The 17,584-nt window shown below is 32.7% G+C and overlaps 1 protein-coding gene across 24 annotated transcripts in view; it reads left to right on the forward strand.

Moving 5' to 3' along the window:
* Positions 1 to 17,584, forward strand: part of ADGRL3 (adhesion G protein-coupled receptor L3) — a 755,368-nt gene that overhangs the window by 717,154 nt on the left and 20,630 nt on the right. For 21 of the 24 annotated variants that reach the window (XM_036021098.1, XM_036021052.1, XM_036021045.1 and 18 more), the window contains 2 exons: positions 5,741 to 5,866; positions 10,266 to 10,362. In XM_036021098.1, coding sequence (XP_035876991.1) covers positions 5,741 to 5,866; positions 10,266 to 10,362 — 223 coding nt within the window. Of the gene's footprint in view, positions 1 to 5,740; positions 5,867 to 10,265; positions 10,363 to 12,783; positions 12,826 to 15,479; positions 15,739 to 17,584 lie in introns of those variants that run through there. The other 3 variants (XM_036021054.1, XM_036021064.1, XM_036021125.1) reach the window with 2 other exon arrangements.

Here is a 17,584-nt window from a genome sequence, read left to right on the forward strand (position 1 = left end):
GCTTCCTCATGTGCAAAATGGGGTAGTAATTAGGAGATATTAAGAGATGACTCTGCAAATGAAATAGCAAAATGTGAACATTTTTTTCTAAGAAATAAACAAAAATAATTATGTTTTTAACACAAAGATAATAAAGAGTAAAGATGTCTCTCTCTTTAGAATTTTGGTTTGAGAGTCTAGCAGCATGAGAAACAAAAGTTGAAAGGATGTCTACAAATACATGTCACTACTATAGCTGGATTGCATTTGATGTCCAGGTATAGATCACCATTCAAAACCAAGTCTTATGTTTTTAGTATATGCAACTTATTTAACATAATTGAAAAAAGTTTAAAAATGCGTAGTCAAACTCAATTTTGTTATTCATTCCTTAGAACAAAGTTCAGCAAATTACAGCTTTTTGGCCAAATTTATTCAGCTTCCTTTAATTTTTAAAGCCTATCAGCCAAAAATGACTTGTACATTTTAAATGGTCACATTTAAAATTTAAAATAAGTACATAAAAAAGATCCTTGGTTTTGCCTCTTGGCTTACAAAGCTTAAAATACTGATTGCCTGGCCCTTCATGAAAAAAATTGCCAGGCTTTTATATAGAAGCTTACTTTTATGTTTTGTAATAACATGTATTAGCATATTGTTCTTTCATTCATTCTGTGTTTGGAATTTTTTTCAATTTTTGTGACACTTTTATTGGCTTCAAGAACACAGCCTAAATCAAAGAACATGAAGAACACAGAATTTTCCCCTTTTTTTCTACAAAAAGAAAATGTACTTCTTTTTTAAAATAGCAGAAATGGTCTTAGGAGATTTTTCTTTTATTATTTTCTTTTAAATTGAGATATAATTAAAATATAGCATTCTATAAATTTAAGATTTACAGTGTATTCATTTGATACACATATATGTTGCAAAATGATAACCCTTGGAGTGTTAGCTAATACCTCCATCACCTCACATAATTACTTTTTTTGTGGTGGTGAGAACATTTAAGATCTCTTTTCTTACCAACTCTTAAATATATCATACTGTATTGTTAACTATAATCATCATCTTGTCCATTAGATCCCCAAACTTGTTCATCTTTGACCTAGCTCATACCATTTGACCAACATCTCCACATTTTCCCACCCCCAAACCTCTGGTAACCAACATTCTACTCTGTTGCTTTGAGTTCAACTTTTTTAGATTCTACATGTAGGTGAGGTCATACAGTATTTTTCTTTCTCTGTCTTATTTCACTCAGCATAATGCCCTCTAGGTCTACCCATATTGTTGCAAATGGCAGGATTTCCTTCTTTCTCCTGGCTGAAAAAATAGTCCATTGCATACATGTAGCATATTGCCTTAACAATTCATTTATTTATGGACACTTACGTTGTTTCCATATCTTGGCCATTGTGAATAATGCTGCAGGAAACATGGAGTGCACATATCTCTTCGAGAACCTGATTTTATTTCTGGGATATATACCCAGCAGTGGAGTTGCTAGGTCATATGGTAGTTCCATTTTTGATTTTGTGAGAAATCTCCATACTATTTTTCATAGTTGTGCCAATTTTTGTTCCCACCAACAGTGCACAGGGGCTCTCTTTTCTCCATATCCTCACCAACACTTATCTCTTGTCTTCATGAAGATTACCATTCTAACAAACGTGAGATGATGTCTCATTGTGGTTTTTATTTGCATTGCTCATCTTAGTGATTTTGAGCATCTTTCATATTGGCCATTTGTATGTCTTCTTAGAAAAAAAAAAACTATTTGTTTCCTCTGTCCATTTTATTACTGGATAGTTTGGGGATTTTGCTATTTATTTGTATGAGTTTGTTATAAACTTTGGATATTAGCCCATTATCAGATATATTATTTGCAAATATTTTCTTCCATTGTTTAGATTGCCTTTTCTTTTGTTGATTGTTTTTTATTGTCTAGAAGCATTTTAGTTTGATGTAATGTCACTTATTAATTGTTGCTTTTTGTTATGCTTTTGATGCCATATTCATAAAATCATTATGAAGACCAATGTCCAGGGGCTTTCCCCTCTGTTTTCTTTTTTCTTAGGACTATTATGGTTTCATGTCTTATGTTTAAGTCTTTAATCCATTTTTAGTTAAATTTTCTGAGTTGTGTAAGATAGGGGTTCAATTTCATTTGTCTGCATGTAGTTATCCAGTTTTCTCAACATTATTTATTGAAGTAATTATTCCTTCCCTACTGAGTATTCTTGGGTTCATTGTCAATTATTAGTTAACTATATACACAAGGTTTTATTTCTGGGCTCTCTATGTTGTTGTTGCATGTGCCTATTTTTATAACAATGCCATACTGTATTACTATAGCTTTATGGCATGCTCGCATACCCAGAAGTATGATACCTATAGCTTTGTTCTTTTCACAATTGTTTTGGCTATTGAGAATCTTTTGTGATTTTAGGATTTTTTTTCTAAGTCTGTGAAAAATACCATTGAACTTTTGACTGCATTAAATATAAACATGGCTTTGGGTAATATGGATACTTTAAAACCTTAATTCTTTTAGGAAGTTTTTCTTAAGCCATCTGATTGAATTTCAGCAATATGCCCCTGCTACTGTAGTTGCTCATGTTTTCATTAAATATAAAATATTCCCTTTGTGAGATATTTTGGTTTATAAGATTCAACTCATTAGCAAAATCAAACTCTGAGTTGTGGTTTGTTGTTCAAAGTATCAATTGCATGTTTGTGTCACTAGTATTTCCACTGGTGACATTAAAGTTGTCAGTTTTTCTTTTGTCATGCATTCAATTATGTGTTACATCTCGGAGGGTTTCATGATTATTTTATTTCTGACCTGAATGTATAAAAGAAATGTCCCATTGGTAAGGCATATTTTCTTTCCCATCTTCTTATTCTAAAACAACCTCATATTAAAAGAATAACATATTATACATGATTCAGGTAAGGTGGAATATCAGGTGGATTAGAATACACAAATGGTTAAATAATCAAATAACTTTTATTGTAGTCTAATGATAAACATCTCATGGGCATGGTCCAGTAAGTAATATAAGTTCAATATGGGACTCAGCATCACTAGATATCTTGACTTGCTGGTTGTTTATATAGTCAGTTCAGAACATTAAACTTTGCTCGAAAATGTAAATAGTCCATGATGAATTCCTGTGGCATATTCAATACTGCTGCCTTTGTAACAGGAAGGGAAGTGGTTCTCTTTCTCTTTACTCTCTCTTTTGTCTCTTCTCTCTCTTTTCTAAAATATTTGTTTAGATTTAAATCACTTTATTAAAAAAAAAAACACTTTCTCATCTGAAAAGAATATCCCTGGTGGAGTATATGAGAAAAACAAAGTAGGATTTAGGTTCTGATCAAAGTTGAGGTTCTTGGAGATGCTTCATAAATTCATTACAAACTCTAAACTATAATTGATAGTACCTACCTTTGAGTAGAGGTAATTTTAAGCTCTGTCAAATCTAATTAAAGCAGTAGTCCTTATTTTTTCCAGATGCAGAAAAGGAAATAACCTAATGGATCACTTTAGTAATGTTATTAATATAGAATGCTTTATTCAGTCATATATTAATGTTACAAATGTGGTCCCTGAGAAAGAATTTTCTGATTATAAAACATCCATGAAACTTGGATTTTATTCACATAAAACACATTGCTTAATCTATTTGTCTTTCAGGTTACTTTTATTACTTAACATTTTCATTGTTACTTATCTGTAAAATGTAGATAATAATTATTTTCCAGAGTTATTAAGAGGGCAGGGTCTAGTATAATTCCTGTGACTTCGTGATAAAAAATTGGAAGCTTCTTTATCCCACCCTTCCAAACTCACACATATCCTGGGCACATGCATGTGGGTCGGGCTTATTTATTTTAATAAAGTAAACAAAACATGAATTGGCTTCTAAACACTGAAAACAAATAATTATTTCTAATTAGTAATAAATGTAGCATGGAAGAGACTGATTTGAAAACAGATCAATGTCATTTTAAATATACTAAAGAATATATAATTTGACATTCCATACCAGAAAAAGGCCTCACACATGGGTACACCGTGCCTCTCTGATTTGCTCATGCTGTCCTAAACACTTGGAATGCCTTCTTGTCTCATTAATTTCTTCTTTTAACTTCATCCTCTAAACTGGCTAATACGGACATAGCTTTTGAAAATTCTCTCAGAAGTCCTCTTCTCTCAGAAACCTTCTCGTTTCCCCCGCCTGTTGTCAGCAGGCTCTCCTCCCTGCTTTGATTCGCCTGACTCCGTCATTGTGCCTATCACAGAGTAATCACACAATATATGTAGAAGTCCTTCAAATAAATCTGAACATACTCTGTCTCTGATTTGCTATAGTTTTAACAGAGTGAGCTTTAGGATATTAATACATAATGTTTTAGGTTTGATTACTAATTTTAATACATCATTCATACTTTATTTTAGTTTTAATTAGAAATAACATTCCTCAAAATGAATATATTCATAATTTGAAATAAAATTGCATTGGAATATTACATTGTTACAGTTGTGGGAAATATAAACTCATATGAAATCAGTGTATAAAGAGCTAAGAATAACCTTTTACAGTGTTACTTCATAATGAATGTAAATTTATGGCTATAAAACCAACTGATCACATGTTCCAGGATGTAGTTTCAGGTAGTGAACCTGTAGTTAGGATTATTTTTGTTGATGTTGATGGTAGAGGTATGAGTTAGGTCAGTTACTATTTATTTTTCTACATCTTGTTTGATTACATAGGCAATAACACAAAATTTAAATGTGATAAAAGTTATCCCAAAATTGTTGATGTAATAGTTTCCTGATTGAAAACATCCACTAAAAATGCTTATCTCAAGCCCTGGCTGGCATAGCTCAGTGGATTGAGTGTGGGCTGTGAACCAAAGTGTCGCAGGTTTGATTCCCAGTCAGGGCACATGCCTGGGTTGCAGGCCATGGTCCCCAGCAACTGCACATTGATGTTTCCCTCTCTCTCTCTCTCTCTCTCTCTTTCTCCCTCCCTTCCCTCTCTAAAAATAAATAAATAAAATCTTTTAAAAAATGCTTATCTCTCTTTTCCTGTGATTTTATATTGTAACCATGATTAAGAATTTAATCAGCAATTCTATAAAGCAAAGCAATCACATTTCTCTGTGATTATTGAATAAAAACTATTTTGAGAAAATAAATGTAAAATATTTAATCTTATATTCTGAAGTTGCAATTTTGATCTCTTTTAAAAGAAATGACCTTCAAAAAAATATAGATTTAAAAAAATGCTTAAGCCCAATGCATTCTTTTTTTCTGTATTTAAATATTCCCTCTCTTCTTTTTCTCCCACTCCTCCCTCCCTTTCTTTATCCCTGCTTCTCTCTATACATTCCTCATTACACTTCTGTGTAAAGTCAGTTGCACCAATAGCATACTTCATATTAAATTTATGAACCTAAAAATAGTGGCCAGAGGATTCCTACATTTTGGTTCTTTGAACTAAGAGGTAGTATTGTGGTGTGATTGGATGTGTGTGTATGTTTGTGTGTGTGTTAAAGTTTGCAAAATTTCATGCTTGATGGTATGAATATCATTATTCTATATTGTAAAAATATGCTGAACAGACTTTCTTGTTTCTGTAGGGCAAGGAATTATATCATCTAAAAGTAAACCCATATATTTTATACCATAGTTCCTAGCAGAAACAAATGACTCACTAACAAAAGCTAATATTTAATTGGCTAGGTAAGGAAAGAGTACGGGAAGTGCCTGCGGACGCATTGTTGTAGCGGCAAAAGTACAGAGAGTTCCATCGGCTCAGGGAAAACATCTGGTTCTCGGACTCCTGGGCGCTACTCCACGGGCTCACAGGTAAACCATGGTTGCTAATTAAAGTGAAATATCTTCTACCTATATTTTCTTATGGGTTGCTGCCCTTCCTTGATCAGCTCTAATTTCTACCCCAAGTGTTTGCACATCAACTGAATGACACAAATTTAAGAAACTAAATTGCAATAAAATCATGAAATGTAGGGTCTCTGTGTAATTAATGACATCAGATTGGTTCAGTTGAATGTGTACATAGGTAAGGAAAGGAATTTGGTACTTCAATCCAAATTATAAGAAAATAATATTTTATATGTGGGATCTTAATTGCATCTTTTAGCCAGTGTAATAATTGGTATCACACACTGAAAATATTTACTTATTAAATGGTATGTTTAGTAAAAAAAGTTATAACTCATACTGTATTGTTCACTAATTACTTGAAGAACAAGTCAAGGTAGTAAAGGATACTGTAACAGCTTATGTTTAAACTTGTCTAAATGCCGTTCCATCAGTCCAGCACTAGATAGAGTCGTTGCATTGTCCCCCACCAGGGAATCTGTAAACTTTTAGGTAACCTGCCAGCCATCTTCCCAGGCAACAGAACATCTAGAGCATCTACTGCCAAGCCCTTAAGGCAGCCAAGAACTAACAAATCCCAGAATAGAAAGAATGTCATTGGTCAAGTAGATGAGAAAATGAGTGGGAGACGAATTCAAAGGAAAAATCTAAAGACAGATCCATGAGTAATTGTAAGAGCATGTAAGAATAAATCTTATTTTGATTACTTTAGAAAGCAAGTGGAATGTTTTTTTAAAAAAGGAAGTGACAGGATATCATGAAAGTCACGTGACTACTATATAAATAATGGGGGCAAATCCATTGACAAGACAAAAAAGTGAAAATTCTATCCACCTGTTGCTCCTCTATATGTACTCCCTGTCTAATCACTTTTTAAAGTTTGGCAATATCTATAATCACAAAATTGTATTCACCGAGAAGTATATAGGATTGGTGTGAGTGTGTGTATGTAAAAATTATGAGTGAAGTATTGTCCTCCTCACTTTGGCCTTCCTTTAATTGTTGTCATTTATCTTTTACTTTCATTGACTTTTTAGGTGTATTTACTTTTATTGTATGATATTTGATATTTTAAAATGCATGTAACATTTATTAAATGAGAAGCATAGTAATAAAATGAACACTTGTGCATCAACATGCCGGCTAAAAAAGAGAGCATTTTCCAGAAGTCTGCTTTCCTCTTTCTTGAAACTTCTCCCCAATCAATCCCTATGCCATTCCACCAGAGAAAAACTTCTAACTTTTGTTTTTCTTTTTTTTTTTACTTATTTTAATAGCTTTTCCATCTCCAAAAAGGATGCTACTTAGTATAGCATTTTTAATTCTTTATTTTCAGCAATACCTTATAATATATAGTCTTCAGTACCTTGTTTTTTTTTAACCTCCATATTCTAAGCCTCACTGTGGTTCATTCCATGAATTTTTAAATGTTGGCTTTATGCTACATACTATATATTTTTTTCTTCTGCCAGTGATACTTTTTCCCTTTCCTTATTTTCATATTTAATTATTGTTTTATGTAGTAGAGAGAGCTAAGTTGTTAGCTTCCTAGAACCTGAGGTAAATAACTGAATTCAAATACGGGTTATTCCACTTCCTAGCTCTATAACATTGGACATTTTAATTAGCCTCTGAATTTCAGATGAGGCTAATGAATAAAAGAGTACCTATTCCAGGGAGTTTTTCTGAGGTTTCAAGGAGTGAATCCATGAAAAACCCATACAGTCATGCTTTGGTACTCGTTAATTCATTCTGGAACATGTGACAAGGGCCGAAACCAATGAGTAGTGATGATGAAGTGCTTTCTCTTGCTAGTGACATGTGACTCATACAAATTCTAGCAAGTGCAAGAGTCCTGAGCAAGTGCTGAATGCCAAAAACATTTTTTCACATAAAATTGCAATGAGTCCAGGATTTGACAAGCCCTGAAACTGTTGAGTACCAAGGTATGACTGTGTTATAGACCTACAACACATAAAGAATGGACATAAACTATGCATTACATATACCCACATATGATGTTTGCCATGTAGTAGGCATTATTTCAGTTGTGTGATACATCAGTTAAAAAAAGACAAAAATCTGTACAGGCTCTCAAATACGGGGTAGGCAAGAGTATGTTTACAGTTGTGAGTACACAAAACAATTTATTCTTGTATCATTTATTAATAAATGTATATCCATATGAACAACTGTATATTTACTTTTGCCCCCTGTATCATGTAGATATTAAACATTAGATACTGAACATTAAATGTAAATATAAGAAACAACGCATGGTGTTATAGAAAATGGTAATGTCTGTGGGAGGTAATAGTAGAGTTGAGTGCATGGAACACAATTCTAAATAAGGTAGTCTAGTTAGGTGTCTTGAAGGAGAATGAGCAGAACCTTAAAACTGATGAAGGAGCCCCACACCTATATATGGCAAAAGAGCACTCCAGGCAAAGGAAACAGGTATACCAAGCCCGAAGCAGAGGCATGTCTGGCATATTAAGGAATGGAAAAAGAACAGGTATGGCTAGCTTTGGTAGGAGAAGCTAATAGAAAATGAGATAATGGGGGCAGCTCATGTAAGTGTCACCTAACAAGATCACAATTTCATGAACTCTCAGTTACAATGTCACTTCTTCTGTGCAGTATCCTCAGAGTATCCTAGACAAGGACATATCCCATTTTATGTGCACTTTCTAAAAATTTTAGTTATGTGGTATGACATTTGCAAAAGTGCACAATGAATTCTTACACCTCCCCTTGTTAAATAACATAATATTGGGACCCCCGGGAAACCCTTTGAACCCTTCTCAATCATCCGCCTCCAAACATGACTATCTCAGCCTTTGTCAGTACATTTTGTTTCATGTGTGTTTGATACTTGTTCACATGAAACCATCCAGAACATGTCCTTTTTTACTTTGTTTCCTTCTTGAACATCTACATTGCTTCAGGAGGCTATGTTCCTTTTTTAATTTGGTGTTTTGGAATCATTCTATAATGTATTTATTCTTTCTACCATTGATTGTCATTTGGGTTCTTGATCGTTGTGGGTTGTAATAATTAATGTTTCTATGGACATTTCTGGGCACACTATTAGACATTTTGGGATTGCTTTTCTCCTTTGGATTTCCTAGGTTAGTATTTGGTATATAATAAAAGGTAATTAATATTTTAATTCATTAACAATAAAACAGATGTTGAAGCTTTGAAATATTTTTCAGTGGAAACATTCTCAATGTTTCTAACCCTACACCAGTTTTCTTATTGTGCCTTTGTTTATTAGATTTGCTCTGTGTGTGTGTGTGTGTGTGTGTGTGTGTGTGTGTGTGCATGTTTGCTGACCCACATAACAAAATAGACAATGTTGCTGAAGGATAAACATGTCCCTAGATTCATAAAACTGATTTCTAGATTGGGTACTCCTATTTTTCAAACACTTCAGATACGCTTGGCACAAAACCCATTTGTGAGCTTGGTTTCACTATTGGTAGTCATAATAAATAGTCCTTACAACTGTTTATCCTTGAAAAAATCTCTGCAAAGGTTTTGTTTTCTCCTCACAAGATTGTTTATACTCTTTTCGATCCCTAACACAATAAAATAGCAAAATAAAATTAACCAGAAAAATAATCCCCCCAAATGGAAAAATATTACACTACTTTCTTGAATTGTCCAACACTTAGAATATTGATTTTGAAAATATAAATAGCTATGGAAGAATTTTCAGTTTTCTATAAACTGAAGCAATGAATTTCCTTGTGAAGCAATGAATAAGAATAAATCAACTCTTTCTATCTCCTTCAAAAAATGAAAAGTCAAAATAATATGAAACTTATAAAATAACATTGGTATTCTTACAAATTAATGGAAATGTTAAGTTCAGAAGCATTTTCATAATATTCTATGTTCTTTTCTTGCCAAACTCTTTTTTGCAAGATTTTGAATTCTTGAACTAAATATTGTGTTAATAAAACTGATAATTTGATGCATATTTCAATATACCATTTTCATGAGAGTTACAATGAAAGTAATTTGTTTTATCTTGAAAAATAAAATTATACTATCTACATAGAGTACATTTCTGTATATCTTCAACATGTTTAAATTGGTAGAAAGCTACATTTATTCTTTTTCATAATTATAATTATTTTGGGTATAGGCATTGAGAATTATACTTAATAAGTACCAATTATTATTAATTTAGTTTCTAATGTTCTCATGCACCTGTACTGCAAGCATGTAGAAATTGTATAATTTCCAGATGCAATAACAAAGGTCTCATGCAATTCAAAAAGAAAAAAAAAAAAGATTTTTGTCAACATTCCCTGCATCGTGAGTTGATTTCCTTTTCCTTTCCTCCATCAAGAGCCGGATCCGCAGAATGTGGAATGACACGGTCCGAAAGCAGTCAGAGTCTTCCTTCATCACTGGGGATATAAACAGTTCAGCATCACTCAACAGAGGTAATTAGAAATGTTTTTTTCATATTTATTACTTTGTGATTACTTTAAGAAGTTCTTGAATTCAATGCTTTATTTGTAACTTCTGGCCCTTTTTGCATGTGGTAGGAATATTGCAAGGATATAAAACCTGGTTGAGTGTAGCAGTGTGTTCCATTATTCATAAGCCTTTTTTCTTTCAATCCTGAATTTTCAGGAAATCTTTTCTGAAAGGAAGTTAGAAAACAAGAACTTTCTTTTTTCTAGTCATCTGCCACTGCTATAAACTGGTGAGCTGTCAAGCCTCGCTGGAAGCAGAGAAAATGGGCAATTATGTGGCTATATAGTCTGCTAAGCATCGTAGAGTTCCACATTGTCCCACACATAGTGCAATTGCATAGTCTTTGTGGAAGTACAAATACACTGTCTAATACATACTTAAGGCAACCTGTGTACTTGGGGAGAAAAGTCACATCTAAATATCTAAAAGACTTATTCAGATAATATGCAATATTTAGAGATCTAAAAGAAAAATACTTTATATGTACATATACGTATATGTTATAATTTTTTTGTGTGTGTGTGTGCTTCAATTAAAATATTCCTAGGGCATAATTCAGTATTTTTAAATGAAGTTCACTTAATGTGCTATTTTGTTTCTGTTTTGTTTATGCTTGATTTATGTTTTATTCTTTCTCTCTCTCTCTTACTCTCTTATAGTGTGTGTGGGTATGTGTGTGTGTGTGATTAGAATTAATTTTACTGCAAATAAAAATGCATAGATGCATTATTTGTGGAGAACTAGAGTACACTACAGTCAGTGATGGCAAATATTTAGAATACAGTATAGTTTTTATCTAGGAAGGTGGTATTTGCGTGTTTATTCCAATCACACCATCTTAAAAGAGACATTTTTGATGCATATATTCAGAAGTTACTTTTATGATCAACATTGTTATTTTTTCTTACCAAGCTATGATTATCAGTTTGTTTTAAACCTGTGTCTGTCAGCTTCTCGTTACATTTAAAAAAAATTCTACATATAAACAAATAATTTAATGAAGTTATAGTTTATGATGAAGAAAGAGTCACATGCTCATGCTCTTAAATTACCTTTACTCAAGCAAGTCGTATCTTCTTTACATAAAAGAAGTTAGGATATGTAGCATCCCAAGTTGAATTTGATACAGGGATCCATGTTATATATAACCTTAATTGACTTTCATGTTGCTTTGGTAGTGATAGAGTTACAATCATCTGGTGATGATATTAAATACTCGGCATCACTTTTGCTTAGCTAAGAACAGGATACTAATGTACCTCCAAATATGAAGAAAATATATTAAAATAAATAATTTTGTGTTTATATTTTGTTTCATTATTAATTGATTTTTGTTTGCTAGAATATATTTATTTACATACTATCCGCTGAGTATTCTTCTCTTTTAACATTTATTTTTTATTTTTTATTGTTAGTTTGTGTTTATTCAAATATGAATACTTTTGACAAACTTTCAAATTATAGAGAACAAATTACTTAAAAATGCTTCCAAATTTTAAGAACTAATTTACTTCCAGAGTGACAGGTTTTCTTTATTTTTTTAGATAATCCCATCTAGAGAAAATTTACAGTATGTTCCTAGAAAGAAAACTATCTTTATTAATATGATTTATTTTCAGAAGTAACTTACATCTAATGATTGTAGAACCCATGGGATAATTGTTATTTAAACCAAAAATGAAATAATATGATTTTAAAGATGCACTGTTTATTTGCCTGCTATGATAATGAATAAATATATATAAAATTATTTTGTCTAGCAAAATGATCTAAATTTATGTAAAAACAATAAGGCATGCAAATTTAGCAAAACCTATTTTAAATGGTTAATTTTTATGACTTTCATTTTAAAGTCAATCACATTATATAATATTGCTGAGCCCTTTTTAGATCCTTTTCAAGAATTTTATCAATTTGAAATACATAAAATGTAAATGACTTGGTCAATTTGAAATATATTTATAGAAAATAACATTTTATATTAACTGATCTATTTTTTAAAATCTTTAGTTTTAAAAGATATTTCTTAAAGTTACTGAAGAAAGTATAAAATTTCTTGTGATATCTGGTAAGTCCCTGTAACGATGACTTTGGGAGAGAATTCAATTGTATTTATGATCGAAGTGTGTCCAGGCAGCCATCTGCCCCTGCAGGATGTATGTGCTTCCTTTCACCCAGTGACTTTGATGGTGGTAGACATCATAGTGATCTTCTTGATTTCCTGAATCAATTTTCTAGCTCCCCAAGTTAGAAACTCCTCAATTTATTCTCATCTCACTATTTTTTATCTTAGATGAGTGGAATACTTTAAAATTTTATTTCTTCGTATTATATCTCTGAAGATAGTCTTTAACCTCCTTCTTTAATCTTGTCTTATTTCCCAGGGTCCTATCTCCCCTGCATTCAGGCGTGTGTATCATATTTAGGTACGTGGCATCCAAGATTCACCTTTCCAGATAAACACGTCAGCCACCTCAGCCACATAATTATTCACCTCTGTTTATTCCAAAGATCATATTCTCTATTATTAAAATAAAAATTTTAGGTACTGCATCTCTACATCTTCATATATTCTAACTTCCCATTCATTCTTAGTTTCTTACAGCTAGCATTTTTTTTTAATTCAAACTCCATTTTCCTTTCTAAGTTAGTTATATTAAATCTCTTACTTTTGCCTTTAGAACAGAGCTGGCCTTTGAAAACCACAACACATTGTCTAAAAATTAGTCCTATTTTCACTGCAGGTTTTCTTCCCTATTCCTACCACTGCTTAATTCAGCAAAAGAATGATTGTTTCAAATTTCTGTATGGCATATCATCTATTCTTCTAAAAAAGAAACCATCATTATCATCTTTGGGATCCATTAAGAATAAAGCATCTACCATGCAGTGCAGATTCCTTCTCAATAGTTTTTATTTTTTAAAAAACATTTCTAATGTTCTGTTGAACAATCTCGTTGCTTTCTTATATATCAGATTAGCTGTCTACATTTCCCAATGTGATAAACTTTATTACTATTGGGATTTTACTCCTTGGAATCCTAGGAGACCCTAGAAGATTACCGATCATTTTCAATTTGTGTAATCATTCTTATATATTCTCTTTGGGATTTTGTCACTTTTCATCCCATCCCCTTAAAAACTTCCATTACATCTGCCCTTAGGATATCTATACTTATGAACACGACTTCCAAATGTTTCCTATACGTTTTCAAATATATTTTTCCCTGCTAACTTGTTTGCTACTATGTTACACACTCACACAGATCCAGAACTCTGAGCCCAATACCGTAGGACTACTATCACGTTAACTTCTCCTATGCCACTGTATACACACAGATAGAAGGACCTTTGCAGGAGACCTAAGGTGATGCTTAAATACAGAGTTTCAAGTAAGGTTAACTCTGATTGATCCAAACCCAAGTTTTCACAAACCCCACTGTAGGGCCTATTCAGTTGTTCACTTAAATATTTACTGTTTTCACACACCTCAAAGTCATTCCCCGGTCTTCAAGATCCTTTCAGGTCTATTGAAAATCTAATCCAAACATCTAGTAGCTCCAATTTTGTTGGAAAAGTAGAAACAATATGTAAATAAAGCAATCTTTCACACCTGTGCCCCCTACCCACAATGCCTGCTGGCCCAATCTCCTCTTGCACAGTTTAGATTAACATTGCCTCTAAAACTTGAGGTTGACCCACACATCAATCATTTGCTGAGAAATTTCTCTGGTCATTTAATTAATTGTTAAAAATATACTTTTTTGTGGATCTATGTAGAAATTGGGAGGTTTTCTAAAATTAGAATTTATTAGGCTTTTTTTCCATCATGAATAATGTAATTGCAATACCCATTTTTTATTGTTAGTTGAATTGACATCAGAAATTACAGTATGAAATTAAGTTTTCCTAAGTAGCTGCTATCAGTACATTATGGATGTGTGAATTACAAAAAGGTGCTCCCATGTCCACCACAGTGTGGATTTATTGCAAAAACATGCCCCACCTGTGTGGCAGATTTAGCAAAAAGGTGTTTCTTCTTTTGGAACAGTGGCTTGGCGAGCGTCGTGGGCTTTTATTTCCCCTGCCTCTCATTGTCCATCTCATCAGCCTCCCACACAACGCAGGGTAGATTTTTATACATGGTGAGCTGACTGCTAACTCTGTACTTATTTAAGCCAGATCGAGGTGTTCTGTGGCAGAAGACTGATCTGTAGAGGTGCAGCACTTATTTCTTAATGCTAATGCATTCTCCTATGGAGGTTCAGAGTCGTATTAATCTGTACCTACATTCTTAGTAAATGCATGTAATCAGTAAACTTATGATGTCTTTTGGCAATCTTTTCATAAATTTTAAGGGTAAATTTAGACTCAGTGACACATTACCTACTGAAAAGCGATCTCCCTTGTTAGAAACATAGTAAATAAAAAGGAGAAAGGTGCCATCAAATAGACATTTGCAAGTAGTTGACTTATGTACAATAGTTTTGAGAATGGAGTTTAACCCAGAGATTTCAGTAAACTGCTTAACTTCTCAATAGCCATACACTAGGGATATAAATAATTCCCACTTCAGGGGCACCTTGAGGACACTAAGTCAGTTAATGTGTGTTAATTGGTTACAACAGTGCCTGGAACGTAAACCTTATTGTTATTATTTTATTCAGAAGTTTACTTATATTTTCTACAAATGAAAACTGGTTCTTGCCAGTTTACATCCGTAAACTTTACAGTTTACATCTGATTACTTGTAAGTAAAATTTATCATTCAGTACTGAAGGTTTCCTTTCCTTTTTTTAATTTTCTAGTAACAGGTAGGATGAATGAGATTGTTACATGAATATCAAGTAAAAGAAATAATTTACCTAAAGTGTTGCTACCCTTGGTGGTAACAAAAAGATCCGAACTAATAAAGTCAAATTGTCTCTTCTAAATCAGAAGTTAATCATCTGCCTTAGTTATACTTTTCACTTCTGATTTGTGACCCTGTGGTAGCACTTAGGAAATACAGGTAAAATATTTCTTCTTCCTGCCTTAGATAATGATATAAGCGAGCACTGTCTTCCGCTCTTTCGTTCAGGCCTTATCCTGCCCCCAGAACACTAGTTCGATTCAGACAGCCCTGCTGAATAACCGGTTCTATAGTGGAGCCGAGCTGTGACTCATTCCCATTTTAAACTCTAAGCCTGTATTGTCTTTCCCAGCGGGCTGGTCACTGAGACAGAAGAAACTCCACAATACATCACCTGCCACCTCATTAATATTCAAGCTACTAAGCATATTTTGCTTTTTATGTTTTTGAGGAAAAATGCAAATGAAAACATGTAAGTGGTGTTTTACTATAATTAATGATTTCTGTAAATTAAAGCTACTAGGGCGAAGCACTCCTCATTCACTGCACTTTATTAATGTCAGTAAATACAGTTTGGCTCATATGCATGAAATATGTCATATGGCCCCAAAGCCTTGCTGTTAGGAAGGATTGCAAAATCACTGTTTGTAAATATTAACCAGATCCTAATAGAATCAGACACCTATTTGTGAAACGTTTAACAGCAGTTAATGATGTGCCTAAGAGTCCTTGCAGAGCTAACTAATCAGAGTGGCCTCTATAATGAATTACTTTTTGTTATAAGCAGGCACTATGAAGATATGAGTGCAAATATAGGATGTTATAGCATATATAAATATTTTTTGAGATTTGCCGTTATATTTATGCCAAGTGTTATTTTACCTTTATATTTTTTATTCATAATTGAGGCAACAGAACTGTCAGTTTCTTTCCTTTGTACATGTCACCAGTAAAGAGAGTGAGAAATGTACAATAAGAAAATCTGCATTAGGAAAATCATTTCAACAGCACAAGAGCAAAATAGCTACAGATTTTAAGTGAGACGCTCTGTCAAATAGATAACTAAACAATGCTCTTAATATCCTGATTTTTAACTCAAGGAGACTGAATAATTTTCACAATGAACTCTCCTTTAAAAAATGAAAAATATTAAATGTTGATTTCTAGTCAGTCAGAGGCAAATGTTCTTGCTGTAAACTGTTAGCAGGACCTGAAAAATAAAAAGTGTTAAATGCTTACCCAGTGAGACCTTTCAGTGCTTTGCTTTTAATTTTCTCTTTGATAAGAATTCTTCAAAGCATCCAGCCTCTCATGGCCAGCTATGCAATAGTGAGAATTATTATTGGTATTGTTACTATTATGTCTTTCATAGGCCTTTTCATAAAGAGAATTCTTCATCTATGTAGAGTAGATTTCTTATTTTATGGTTTATTATATTTTTGCCTTATATAATTGGAAGTATTTCTTACCTCTTTAATATCAAACAGCTACAATGAGATACCACTTAGTTTTGAAACATTACTGCTGTTTCATATAAGTTGCTAATATGTAATAATTTAATAATATCATCTCTTTTAGAACTTAATGTGAATACTCCCAACCTATCATCAGAAATTGCCAATATTCTTTTCTCTGATAGAATACAATTGCCCCTTTATACTTTTTGATAAATTTGGGATTTCTCCTTTGGTGTGCATAGCCATCACTAATCTATTGCACACTGTTAATTATTCATTATTGTCTTTATGTCTATAAAGAAGCTGTTTTTTTTTTTTTTAAATAACTTGTCTAAGATAAGATGGCAAAGTCTAGATTCCAAACCAGGTTTTCTGACCACAAAGCTCTACTCATGATAACAAAAATTTTCATTCTTTTCTCTTAACTGTTTTTCATGAATCTTGCTCAAGCTTAGAATAAAGACATTTTTCCAAGATTATTTCAAAATGATTTTTGAAATATATTCAGCTTGCATGAATATAAGATATTCTTAACAGCATAATTATTCATACATTTACTTCTTATTTTCCTTCTACTTAATTATTTTCTAAGTATAATTCTTTAGTGTGGGTTTATCCAAATCATTTAAAGAAAGAAAAACTTTAAAATACTGTGGATATATCAATTCACAGTCAGGGCACACGCCTTGGTTGTAGGCCAGGTCCCCAGTAGGGGGCATGTGAAAGGCAACCACAAATTGATGTGTCTCTCCCTTTTTTCTCCCTCCCTTCCCCACTCTCCCTCCCTTCACCATCTCTCTAAAAATAAATAAATAAATCTTTAAAAAATAAAATACTTGAGAAAAAATACTGTGGATATATGGGGAGATGGACTGG

This window comes from Phyllostomus discolor, chromosome 1, assembly GCF_004126475.2.
Source record: "Phyllostomus discolor isolate MPI-MPIP mPhyDis1 chromosome 1, mPhyDis1.pri.v3, whole genome shotgun sequence".
NCBI lineage: Eukaryota > Metazoa > Chordata > Mammalia > Chiroptera > Phyllostomidae > Phyllostomus > Phyllostomus discolor.